At 39.4% G+C, this 12,549-nt stretch overlaps 1 protein-coding gene across 1 annotated transcript in view; it reads left to right on the forward strand.

Annotated features, from left to right (window-relative positions):
• The window catches only part of CATSPERB (cation channel sperm associated auxiliary subunit beta), a 156,645-nt gene that overhangs the window by 62,485 nt on the left and 81,611 nt on the right, over nt 1–12,549 (forward strand). The window contains 2 exon segments of the mRNA XM_058429381.1: nt 733–891; nt 10,507–10,651. Of these exon segments, the coding sequence (XP_058285364.1) occupies nt 733–891; nt 10,507–10,651 (304 nt within the window).

Consider the following 12,549-nt stretch of genomic DNA (forward strand, 5'->3'; position numbering starts at 1 on the left):
TTTTTTTTCTTTTGAGACGGTCTCATTCTGTCACTCAGGCTGGAGGGCAGTGGTGTGATTATAGCTCACCACAGACTCTAACTCCTGGCTCAAGCCATCCTCTGCCTCGGCCTGATTAGTAGCTGGGACTACAGGTGCATGCCACCATGCCTGGCTAATTTTTAATTTTTTTTTAGTGCAGTTGGGTCTCACTTTGTTGACCAGGCTGTTCTCAAATGCCTAGGCTCAAGCAGTCCTCTCACGTAGGCCTCCCAAAGTGCTGAGATTACAAACCACTTTTATATAAAGATAATTTTAAGCTGAAGACTGCGCCCAGCTTGAGGTGTCATCTTCTGATCCCCTTTAAAATAACGGTTGAATAGAACTGGGGTGTGGCTTAGGCATCCACACTTTTGGCATGATAGTCATAAGCATGGGCTTCGGAGTCTTGTCTGACAAGTTCAGCAGTGATTCTATAATAAACCTCTCTTTGCTGTTAATTATAGAACTTTCAACAAATTATTTAATCTCCTAAACTTCATTTTCAACAACTATAAGATGGGAGTGTAGCAGGGGCCAGAGTGGTGAAGTAAAGAGATAACAATTACTGCTAATCCTTCTAGTTCTATGTTGTGTTAGTGAGTGTATCTCTCTCTTAATCAAAATACAAGTAACAGGAAATTCTAAAAATTGTAACACAGACTAATAATAATGGCAACATTCTTATGACTTGCTCATTCTTTGTTTACCTAGGTCAGGAAAACTGCCATTGCCTCTGTGAGCACCCTGAGAAATAATGAACCAAATCCACAATCAAAATTTCCAATTTTTCGGTTTCCTTCATCGTTCTCTTCTCCCGTTGGAATGGTATTTCATCCCCGAAGCCACTTTTTGTATGCTTATGGCAATCAGGTGCGTACACATGGAACTTCAGTCTGTGTTAGAGTTAAATCATCCACCTACTGTATGCTACATGGCTGTACATTAAGAACAGAGCTTCTCTGATGACCTAGAGATGGCAGTGGGAGGGAAGACAATATTTATTGACTATTTATTATATACTAAGCTTGGTGTCTATTATCAGTTTTTACCTTTTAGGTAGTTCATTGGCTGATGAAAATGAGCCAAGGGTACATCAGAGTTATCTTGAATCTTGCCAATTACTATACATGTCTTTCCAGCTCTGAATTACTTAGATTTTGCCACTAACCCCATCAAAAGTGTATTTCTAACTGGTGTTTCCAGCATTTAATGTTGCCTTTTTCTGTTTGACTTTGTCTGAGCTTGACTTTCTGGCTCTGTTGTTCTTTTAAGTTCCTCCTGGTAGCATTTTCCACCCTCTGGCTGCTCCTTCAGTCATTTCTGTATCAGTACCCTGAAAGCTTGGTAAAGGAGTACTTATACCATCCATGGAGCATCTGACAGTTTAAAAAAGTAAAGGCCACAGATTATGAAACATTAAGCAAACTTTGGAACTAAGAAAGTACTGCAATGACTTCCAAAGAAGGAACTAATTCAGTTTCTCAAATATCTATATTATGTGCAAAATTTAGAGATTTTAAAGATGATACCCTGTTTCTAGGTCTTCTTAAAACTCTCTTCCATATTTTAGTTTTTCACACTAAATGTTTATGTATTAGTCCATTCTCACACTGCTATAAAGAACTGCCCGAGACTGGGTAATTTATAAAGAAAAGAGGTTTAATTGACTCACAGTTCTGCATGGCTGGGAAGGCCTGGGAAAACTTACAATCATTGTGTCTGGAATTGGTTCCTTCCGGTGCGTTCTTGGTCTCACTGACTTCAAGAATGAAGCTGTGAACCCTCGTGGTGAGTGTTACAGCTCTTAAAGATGGTGTGTCCAGAGTTTGTCCCTTTAGATGTTCAGATGTGTCCAGAGTTTCTTCCTTCCGGTGGGTGCGTGGTCTCACTGACTTCATGAGTGAAGCCGCAGACCTTTGCAGTGAGTGTTACAGCTCTTAAAGGTGGCACATCCAGAGTTGTTTGTTCCTCCGGGTGGGTTCACGGTCTTGCTGATTTCAGGAATGAAGCTGCAGACCCTCACAGTGAGTGTTACAGCTCATAAAGATAGTGTGGACCACGAGTGAACAGCAGCAAGATTTATCGTGAAGAGCGAAACAACAAAGCTTCCACAGCATGGAAGGGGACCCAAGTGGGTTGCCGCTGCTGGCTCAGGTGGCCAGCTTTTATTCCCTTATTTGGCCCCACCCACATCCTGCTGATTGGTCCATTTTACAGAGCACTGATTGGTCCATTTTACAGAGTGCTGATTGGTCCATTTTACAGAGTGCTGATTGGTGCATTTACAATCCTTTAGCTAGACACAGAGTGCTGATTGGTGCGTTTACAAACCTTTCGCTAGACACAGAGTGCTGATTGGTGTGTTTACAATCCTCTAGCTAGACAGAAAAGTTCTCCAAGTCCCCACTCGACCCAGTAAGTCCAGCTGGCTTCACTTCTCAATCTCCCCTCTAAACAGGACACCCCAACTGCTGTTGGGAATTGGCCGATGACAGCTCTAGCTACTTTCTGCTGGATAGGGGTGAAGAAGGGGCCCTGCAGTTGTAGTGTCCTCCAGAGGGGAACTCTTTAGGCCAGTGAAAGGGCCAGTGGGTCGGTCCAGGTGTCCTAGGTAGAAGTTGTTAGTTGAGCTCATTTGGGGTTCCATTTGTAAGACCATCTATAGCTTGATGGCCTTGATTCTAGAGGAAACAAATTTGACAAGGAGGTTAAAAATACAGGGCCCGAAGGCAAGTAATAGCAAGATGGCTGTCACAGGACCTAGAAAGGGGAGAAGTCATGTTGCCCAACTCCAGAAGTTGGTGTAAGAGTTTGAAAGGTGTTGTCTGGTTTCAGAAGCCTTTTCCTGTAAATGCCGGGCAGCATCTCTTACTATCCCTGACTGGTTAGTGTAAAAACAACACTCTTTCCCTGAGAAGGTGCAGAGTCCTCCTTTCTCAGCAGTGAGGAGGTCTAGGCCTTGGCGGTTTTGGAGAGTCACTGCTGCCAAAGAGTCTATTTGGGATTGTAGAGTAAAGATAGATTTGATTATTTCTTGCAGACTGTCTGAGAGGCAGATATAGGTTGAAGTTCCACATAAGAAGAATATGCCTTGGCTGGGTAAACAGAAATTTACCCTGGCTTTTAAAGGAATAGGATATGCTGTTTTTTCTTGATTACTTCTATCTCTCTCTTTCCTTCTGTCTTTGACTTCGTCTCTCTCTTTCTCTTTCTTTCTCTTTGACTTTCTGTCGCTTTATCTCTTTCCTTTCTGCTGGTATTTCCCTGCCTCTGCCAGACACTTATGCTGCTGTTCTCCCCTCTCCTTCCCCTTTTTGATGGCTTTGGCAGTGTAAGACTGCCACCTCCTTGGGTTTTTGCACTGCATGCAATAACTCCATAATTTCCTTGTGGTATTTAATGGGGGTTCCCCCAGAGGTTAGGAACTCCCTTTCTTTCCATATTGTAGCATGGGCATGTAGGATTAGATAAGCATACTTGCTATCTGTATATACATTTATACTTTTTCCCTTTCCCAATTCTAAGGCTCAGGTAAGTGCCACTAGTTCTGCTAACTGGGCACTGGCCCCTGGGGGAAGAGACTTACTTTCAAGTATGGTTACATCACTAACTATGGCATAACCTACCCTTCGTATCCCATTCTCCACAAATGAACTTCCATCGGTATATAGATTAAGGTCAGGATTAGCTAAGGGTACTTCTAAGAGATCATCTCGGTGGCATAAGTCTGGACTATAATTTGTTGGCAGTCATGCGCGATTGGTTCCCCACCCTCTGGGAGAAAAGTGGCAGGGTTGAGCGCCACACACATACGTATTTGAAGCACCAGTCCCTCAAGGAGTAGCGCCTGGTATCTAAGTAGGCGGTTGTCTGATAGCCATAAACTTCCTTTGGCACCCAGTATGTCATTTACATCATGAGTAGTCCAGACAGTAAGATCCTTTCCTTGTATTATTTTGATAGCCTCTGACACTACGACGGCCACCGCCACAACTACCCTTAAACGGTGAGGCCGGCCTTTTGCTACTGCATCAGTTTCCTTACTTAGGTTTGCCACTGGCTGTGGGGTTGTCCCACGAGTCTGAGTAAGGACTCCAAGACCTATCCCGGCTCTCTCTGTGATGTATAAAGAGAAGTTTTGTCCTGTGGGAAGGCTTCAAGCTGGAGCTTGTACTAGGGCCTGCTTTAAGGTTTTGAAGGCTGTTTCTGCCTCTGGTTCCCATTCTACTAGATGAGTATTTGCCCTCTGGGTCTCCTTGATTAGAGTATAGAGGGGCCTGGCTATCTCACTGTATCCAGGGGTCCATAGTTGGCAAAAGCCGGTGATTCCAAGGAACCCCCGCAGGTGTTTTAATGTCTTAGGGCAAGGATAAGCCAGTATAGGCTGTATTCTTTCCTTGCTGAGGGCCCTGGTTCCTCTGGCTAAGATTAGGCCTAGATATTTGACCTGCTGTAGGCAAAGCTGGGCCTTTGACCTAGATGCCTTGTACCCTTGATTAGCTAGAAAGTTCAAGAGATCTAGAGTAGCCTGCTGAGAGAAGAGTGGCAGAGTGAAGGGGCAACAGCCTCTTATAAAACCATTAGATCTCGTGAGAACTGTCACAAGAACAGCATGGGGAAACTGCCCCCATGATCCAATCACCTCCACCTGGTTCCTTCCTCAACACCTGGGGATTATGGGGATTATAATTCAAGATGAGATCTGGGTAGGGACACAAAGCCTAACCATATCAGTTTTGGGGGTTTTTGGGGGATTTTTGTTAGTTTTTGAGCTGGAGTCTTGTTCTGTTGCCCAGGCTGGAGTGCAGTGGCACCATTTCGGCTCACTGCAACCACCACCTCCCAGGTTCAAGTGATTCTTCTTCCTCAGCCTCCCAAGTAGCTGGGATTACAGGCACCTGCCACCACACGCAGCTGATTTTTGTATTTTTAGTAAAGAGGGGGTTTCACCATGTTAGCCAGGCTGGTCTCGATCTCCTGACCTCACGTGATCTGGCTGCTTTGGCCTCCCAAAGTGTTGGGATTACAGGCATGAGCCACCACACCCGGCCAATATCAGTTTAAAACCTCTAATTTCTTCTTTGACCCATGAATGTTTGTTCCCCTTATAAGAGCAACACAATTTGCATTTGGTGGTGTGCAGGTTTCTCCACATATATAACAGGCGATCATCTAAATAGAGTTCTTGGGCATGCATTTCCCCCAGTTTCCATCTTGCGTTTTTTTCTCTGTATTTCTCCAACTGTGTAGAATCCTATGACTTTATTTACTCATTTTCTGTCATTTTTTGAAAAAGTGGTTGCTTCATTGTCTTTTGTTCTAGAATTCCTAGGCCCCATGGATTGGAAACTAACAGTGATGTAAGGAGTTATTATACTTGAACTTAATGGTTTAAAAGTGTGTAGATCAAAAATTTTGCCAGTATTTTATACATCTCAAAAATTCAGGCTGGGTGCAGTGGCTCACACCTGTAATCCGAGCACTTTGGGATGCCGAGGTGGGTGGATCACCTGGGCTCAGGAGTTCGAGACCAGCCTGGGCAACAGGGCAAAACCCTGTCTCCACCAAAAAATACAAAAATATTATCCAAGTGTGGTGGCACGTGCCTGTGGTCCCAGCTACTCAGGAGGCTGAGGTGGGAGGATTCCTTGAGCCTGGGAGGTAGAGGTTGCAATTAGCCAAGATTGTGCCATTGCACTCCAACCTGGGTGACAGAGTGAGACCTGATCTCACACACACAAAAAAAATCCATTTATGTGTGTTTTGATCGTGGACAATAAATAGTCAGAATTAAAGATAAAGGGTTTATACAGTGTCCTCTGAAATGAAGCTAAGAAACAGAACTAACAGTTGAACAAAAATTTAGAAAGGCCAAGGAATTGTAACAACTTTTGTGGAAACAGATGAACAATAGCTAAAACTGATGTAAATCTAATAGAGCTTACAAAATGGTCCAGTTGGATGTGAGGGTTGTACAGCAACCAAGATGTCCTTCACTAGGAAAATGGACAATAAACTTGGTATATCCAGATGATGGATTATTATTCAGTGCTAAGCAGAAATGAGTTATCAAGCCATGTAAAAGACATGGAAGACTGTAATCCCAGCACTTTGGGAGGCCGAGATGCGTGGATCACCTGAGGTCAGGAGTTTGAGACCAGCCTGGCTAACATGGTGAAACCCTGTCTCTACTAAACATACAAAAATTAGCTGAGTGTGGTGGCAGGAGCCTGTAATCCCAGCTACTCAGGAGGCTGAGACAGGAGAATCACTTGAACTGGGGAGGCAGAGGTTGCCGAGATTGCACCACTGCACTCCAGCCTGGGTAATAGAGTGAGACTCTGTCTCAAAAAAGAAAAAAAAAAAAAAAGACATGGAAGAAGCTTAAATGCATATTACTAAGGGAAAGAAACTAATCTGAAAAGGCTACAAACTTTATGATTCCAATATATGACATTCTAGAAAAGGCAAAACTATGGAGACAGCAAGAAGATCTGTAGTTGCCAGGGATTAGAGGGCAGAGAGGTTGAAAAGGCCGAGAACAGAGGACTTTTAGGGCAGTGAAACTCTTCTGTCTGATACTATAATGGTGGATACATGTCATTATACATTTGTCTAAGTCCATAGGATGTACAAGACTAAGAATGGTCCCTAATATAAACTATGGACTCTGAGTGATAATGATGTATCAGTGTAGGTTCATCAGTTATTGGGAAGTGCTAGTAATGGGGGAGACTATGCATGTGCGGGGGAACTCTTTCACTACAATGTAAATATACGTAACACTACTGAACTATATGCTTAATAATGGATAGCATGATAAAGTTTATGATATGTGTTTTTTACCTCAATAAAAAAGAAAAAGTTATAAGATAACCAATAGTTAGATCACAAATCACTTTTGTATTATGGCCTAGGAAATATCCACCATCTCTTCACAAAATTGAAAACATCTGAATTAATTTTTAATAATCTTGAGCACCATCCATATGCAATAACACAATCAAGACAAAGGATATTTCCAAAGTAATTTGGCAATGACTTATAATTTGGGTCAAGTTAAACATTCAAAATGAAAAATAATAAAGGAAATAAAGACTGATCCTAAGTTACACTGGTGATACGGGCCAAAAGCTCACTTGTAAGTCAGCCATTTAGCTGTCAGTTTTCTTATTTGGTTAGGTCCCCGAATCAGATCACAGAATCTCTTAATTTCACTTTTTACCCAAAGAAAGTTATTTGCATGCTCTTTTTAAAAAAAAGGAGGAGGGGGAAGCAGAAGAGGAGAAGGAGGTGGAGGAGGGAGGAGGAAGGAGAAAGGAAGGAGAGAAAGAGGAAGAGACTTTTTCATGAAGGATATCCTAAGAAGTGAAAAACAACAACAATCTGCAAACTGGGAGATGATATTTGCAACACATTTAACTAAGAAAGAATTATAGAAGTGAGAATATATAAAGAATTTCTGCAAAGCAATATGAAAAAGACAACCTAATAGCAAAAAGGAGAAAACACACAAATAAGCATATCACAGAAAAGAAAACAAGTGGAATGAATATGTGAAGAGATGATGGAGTTCACAAGCAATCAGGGAAATACAAATCAGGAATGAACAGTGATACCATTTTCAGCTACTTAATTGGCAAAATAAATTCTGACGATACAAAATGTTGAATTATATTTAATATTATAATTATATTATTAAATTACATTTAATAATATAATTCAACATTTAGAAATTGTAGAACATTTAGAAAGTGTAGGTCAACAAGATTTCTTATATATTGCTGCTGGGAGAGTAAATTATTACAACTATTCTGGAAACAAATTTGCCATTGTTATTATTGTCTTGTGAATGTGAATATTTGCATATCCTATGTCCCACCAATTTCACTTTTCAGCAAGGGAAACACATATATCCGGAGACATTTTAAAATGTTCATCATGGGTATTGCTAGTAATAACATCAAATTACTAAAAGTAATCCAGATGTCTATGAATGGGAAAATGAATAAGTAAATTACATCTTATTCACCTAATGAACTATTATATGGAAATGAAAAAGCAAGTGAACTGAGCTGTATGTAACATGTATGAATTTAAGTAAATAATGTTGAGGGAAAGTAAGTTATAGAAGACAATATATGGTATGGATAGCCCTTTTTACAAGGAGCAAAAATAAGTAAAATTATGCCATATGTTATTTAAACATATGTGCTTAAATTATTTTAAATACCAAGGGAATGAAAAAACATAAAATTCAGGATATTGGATATGTAACAGGAAAGGTAGAGGGATAGGAATGGGGAGAAACAGGAAGATGTAAATTACTAGCAATATGCTGATTCATAGGTTTTCAGTTCACATAGTTCATTATATTATTACATAATATAAGGAAAAATACAAATGAGCCATGTATAGATAAATAATTTAAAATATCTAGGGAGAAACGCAATGAGATGTCATTTTTCATTCTGATCATAAGTAAAAATTAAAAATAAATTTTTGGTCATATCAAGTATTGGTGAGGTTTGGGGAAACAGATACTCTCATACACTACTGGTGGGACTATAATCTGGTTCAGCAAAACTGAAGAGCACTTGGGTAGTCTCTATTAAAATTGTAGAAATGTGGCTAGATGCAGTGGCTCATGCCTGTGATACCAGCACTTCGGGAGGCCAAGGCAGGAGGATCGCTTGAGCCCGGGAGTTTGAGACCAGCCTGGGCAATATGGCAAAAACCCATCTCTACAAAAATTAGCCGGGCATGGTGGCATATGCCTGTAGTCCCAGCTACTTGGGAGGCTGAGGTGAAAAGATCGCTTGAGCTGAGAAGGCAGAGGTGGCAGTGAGCCAAGATCGTGCCACTGCACTGCAGCCTGGGTGACAGAGTGAGACCCTGTCTTAAATATATATATATATATATCTCATAGCATCTGACTCAGCAACTCAATTTTTCAGTATTTTCTTTAAAGATAACACTGTAACATTAGTACAAACAGGCAGATAAATGAATGTTCACTGCAGTATTATTCACAACAGTGAAAATTTGGGTACAACTTTTAAATGTTCATTAGTATAGTAGAAAAATAGACTATCTCAAGTATGGTATATCCATAAGTTGGAGATTATAGGACAATGTAGAAGAATGTGCTAATCCACATGAGCTAACATAAAATGATCTGAGATATATTGTTGCGTGACAAATGTAACTTATAGAACAACAGGTACAGTATGATACAAGTTCAAACCTATTGTTCAAAATGCCCTTCCTTAGACACCCTAACTACCTCCCTGCTCACCAGTAATGTTTGCAGGGCCCAAAGCAAGAGTGAAAATTGAGGTCCACATACCATATGCTTCGGATCATGGATTGTGTTATGCCAGCAATGAGTGCTGCATCCTGAGTAACAGAAGCACCTATGTGTATTCAGTACATTTCCTATGTGTGTTTGTAATATTCAGACCCAGTAAGCGAGCAGTCCAGGGCAAAGTTACTTCCTGTCCAAGTCTAAAAGCCTTTATCTCCTCCCTAACATAAAAATGAAACCAGCACTGTACATATTCTATTGGTATCTGCATACCTATGAATGTAAATGCTTAGAATTTTCTTTTTTTTTTTAATGCTTAGAATTTTCAAACTGATCAACGGGTTACCTCTGGGAAGGGATAGAGGAGACTAGGATTGATTATATTAGATGAGGCATAAAAGGAGAATTATTTGTATGGTGGTCTCAGACTCTTCAGCCATATTTATAAAGTTGGAAATGTAAGAAAAGCCTATTTTCTTGTATAACTTGTTATTAAAATTAATTTTTTAAAAATCCAAACAACAGAAATCTTCATGTGAATGAGTCTTAGGCTATTAAAAGAGGTAGCAATTGGGAATCATAATACATAATCAATTTGTTTTATCCTCAAACAACTCTTATCTAAAGATGAGGAAACAAAGAAACTAAGATGCTATAGTAATAAACTAATATAACTATACAGTGAGATAAGTGATTTGAGGATCTACGAAGGTCCCAGGACACATCCCTTGCAAATGACAAGGGGCTCTTCCATGCAAAATATTTCTGCATATATATTTGCCAGACATCTAGAACATGGAGTATTATGTCAATATGGGGTAAACCCCTCCCCCGGATCCAAATGCACCCAGCACTCCATTCTTTTATGAACACGGAATTATTTGGGAGATCGTAGGAATAACTGTTATTTTATACAATCACTATGCATATTGTGTAGACCTGGTACTCTGCCACAGACACTTTCATACACACTCTAGGATGGAAATAAAAGGTAGACAAAGTAAATAAGTCTATATATGAGTGAGTGTGTGTGTGTGTGTGTGTGTGTGTGTGTGTGTGATGAATGTAGGCATATGGAAAAGATCATGCCACATGGCTATTCTCATGTAGGCTGATAGGTAATTGCCAACTGTTGCATGGCAGCCCTTTAGTAAGGTATTATCTCTTTATTCCTTTAGATATGGCTTTCAGTTGATGGTGGCAACACCTTTCAATTAATAGCTAACTTTCATGATGATATCATAAAGAAGACTTTTCATAGTTTTTATACATCAGCTATTACTTTTGTTTCTCAACGTGGAAAGGTTTACTCAACAAAGGCAGGTAAGAAATTTGCTTTCACTGGTGTAAGCATTACATGTGGCCCAGGATTAGAAGATGTATGAAAAACTTGCCATATTAATTAATCCTAAGACCTCAAATTATTAGGGGTGATGGATTTGTAGGATCTATAGAAGTAGGATCCTATGGATAGTCCTAAAGAAAGGCAACACTAGGTCACCATGCTATGTTCTCATTTACCATTTCAGAGACATTTTACTGTCTCAAAAGCCAAATAATAACAGCTGCCACTTGTCAAGCTACAACTGTGCTCAGCATGTTACAAATATCGTCTCATCCAATGTTCACAACAACCTTGCTAAAGTAGGTAATGTTAGCTTACTTTTGCTGATTACACTGATACAACTGACACACAACCAGTAATGGTGGAGTTGTGTGAATGATACACTGCTCTCATCTCTTTCATTTGGTAATCTTGTGCTTTCATTGATCAAGTCTGTATAGCTCCTATCAGTGTTTGCATAGCAAAAGAAGTAGTTAATTTTTAAGTATAATTTTATTTCTTAACTAACAAATATTGATTTTACATATTCATGGGGTACAAAGTACTATTTTGATACATAACATAGAGTGATCAGATCAGGGTAATTAGCATATCTGTCATCTCAAACATTTATCATTTCTTTATATTGGGAATGTTCAATAGCCTCTTCCTAGCTATTTTAAACTATATAACATATTAGTGTTAACTATGCCATCCTCCAGTGGTATAGAACACTAAAATTTATTCTTCCTATCTGGCTGTAATTTTGAACCCTTTAGCAAATCTCGAAACAGTTAATATTGATTGACCTTAATGACAGTCGCCCACTCCTTTCCAACTCAGTTGAATTTTGCTAACCAGCCTAGGACCCTACAGTGATAAAGGGACATGATTCTCAATTTATTTCTATATGTTTGTGACCTGCACTTTCATTTTATTTTGTCATTCTATTATTGAGTCTTTGAGATCTTGTTTTGTTGAATTTAATTTATTAAGATTTTTTGAGGCAGAATATGGAAGTAAATTTACCTCCTATCTTGGGGTGTGCTTTGTCTCAACTTGATTCTTTTTATCTTTTACAAGCTGTTAGTTTCTTCCTTCTCTTCCCTTCTTTTTTTTAAAAATATTTTATTCTTAATTTTTGTGGGTACATAGTAGGTGTATAAATTTATGGGATACATGAGATATTTTGATACAGGCATACACTGTATAATAATCATATCGGGGTAAATGGGGTATCCGTCACATCAAGAATTTATCCTTTATGTTACAAACATTCGAATTATATTCTTCCAGTTATTTTTAAATGTATAATAAATTATTATTGACTGTAGTCACTCTGTTGTTCTGTCAAATACTAGATCTTATTCATTCTATGTAATGATATTTTTGTACCCATTAACCATCACCATTTTCCCCCTACATAATGCCCCACTACCCTTCCCAGCCTCTGGTAACCATTATTCTACTCTCTATGTCTGTGAATTCAATTTTAAAAATATTTAGTTCCCTCAGATAAGTGAGAATATGCAAACTCTGTCTTTCTGTCCCTGGCATATTTCACTTAACATAATGTCCTCCAGTTCCAATCATGTTGTTGCAAATGACAGGATCTCATTCTTTTTTATGGCTGAATAGTACTCCATTGTGTACATGTACCATATTTTCTTTATTCATTCATCTGTTGATGGACACTTGGGCTGCTTCCAAAGCTTCACTGTTGTGAATAGTACCACAATAAACATGGGAGTGTAGATATCTCTTCAATATACTGATCTCTTTTTTGGGGGGTATATCCTAGCAGTGGGATTGCTGGATCATATGGTAGCTCTATTGTTAGTTTTCTGAGGAACCTCCAAACTATTCTTCATAGTACTAATGTACTCTCCATTGTACT

Source organism: Hylobates moloch, unplaced genomic scaffold (assembly GCF_009828535.3).
Source record: "Hylobates moloch isolate HMO894 unplaced genomic scaffold, HMol_V3 SCAFFOLD_16, whole genome shotgun sequence".
NCBI classification, from domain to species: domain Eukaryota; kingdom Metazoa; phylum Chordata; class Mammalia; order Primates; family Hylobatidae; genus Hylobates; species Hylobates moloch.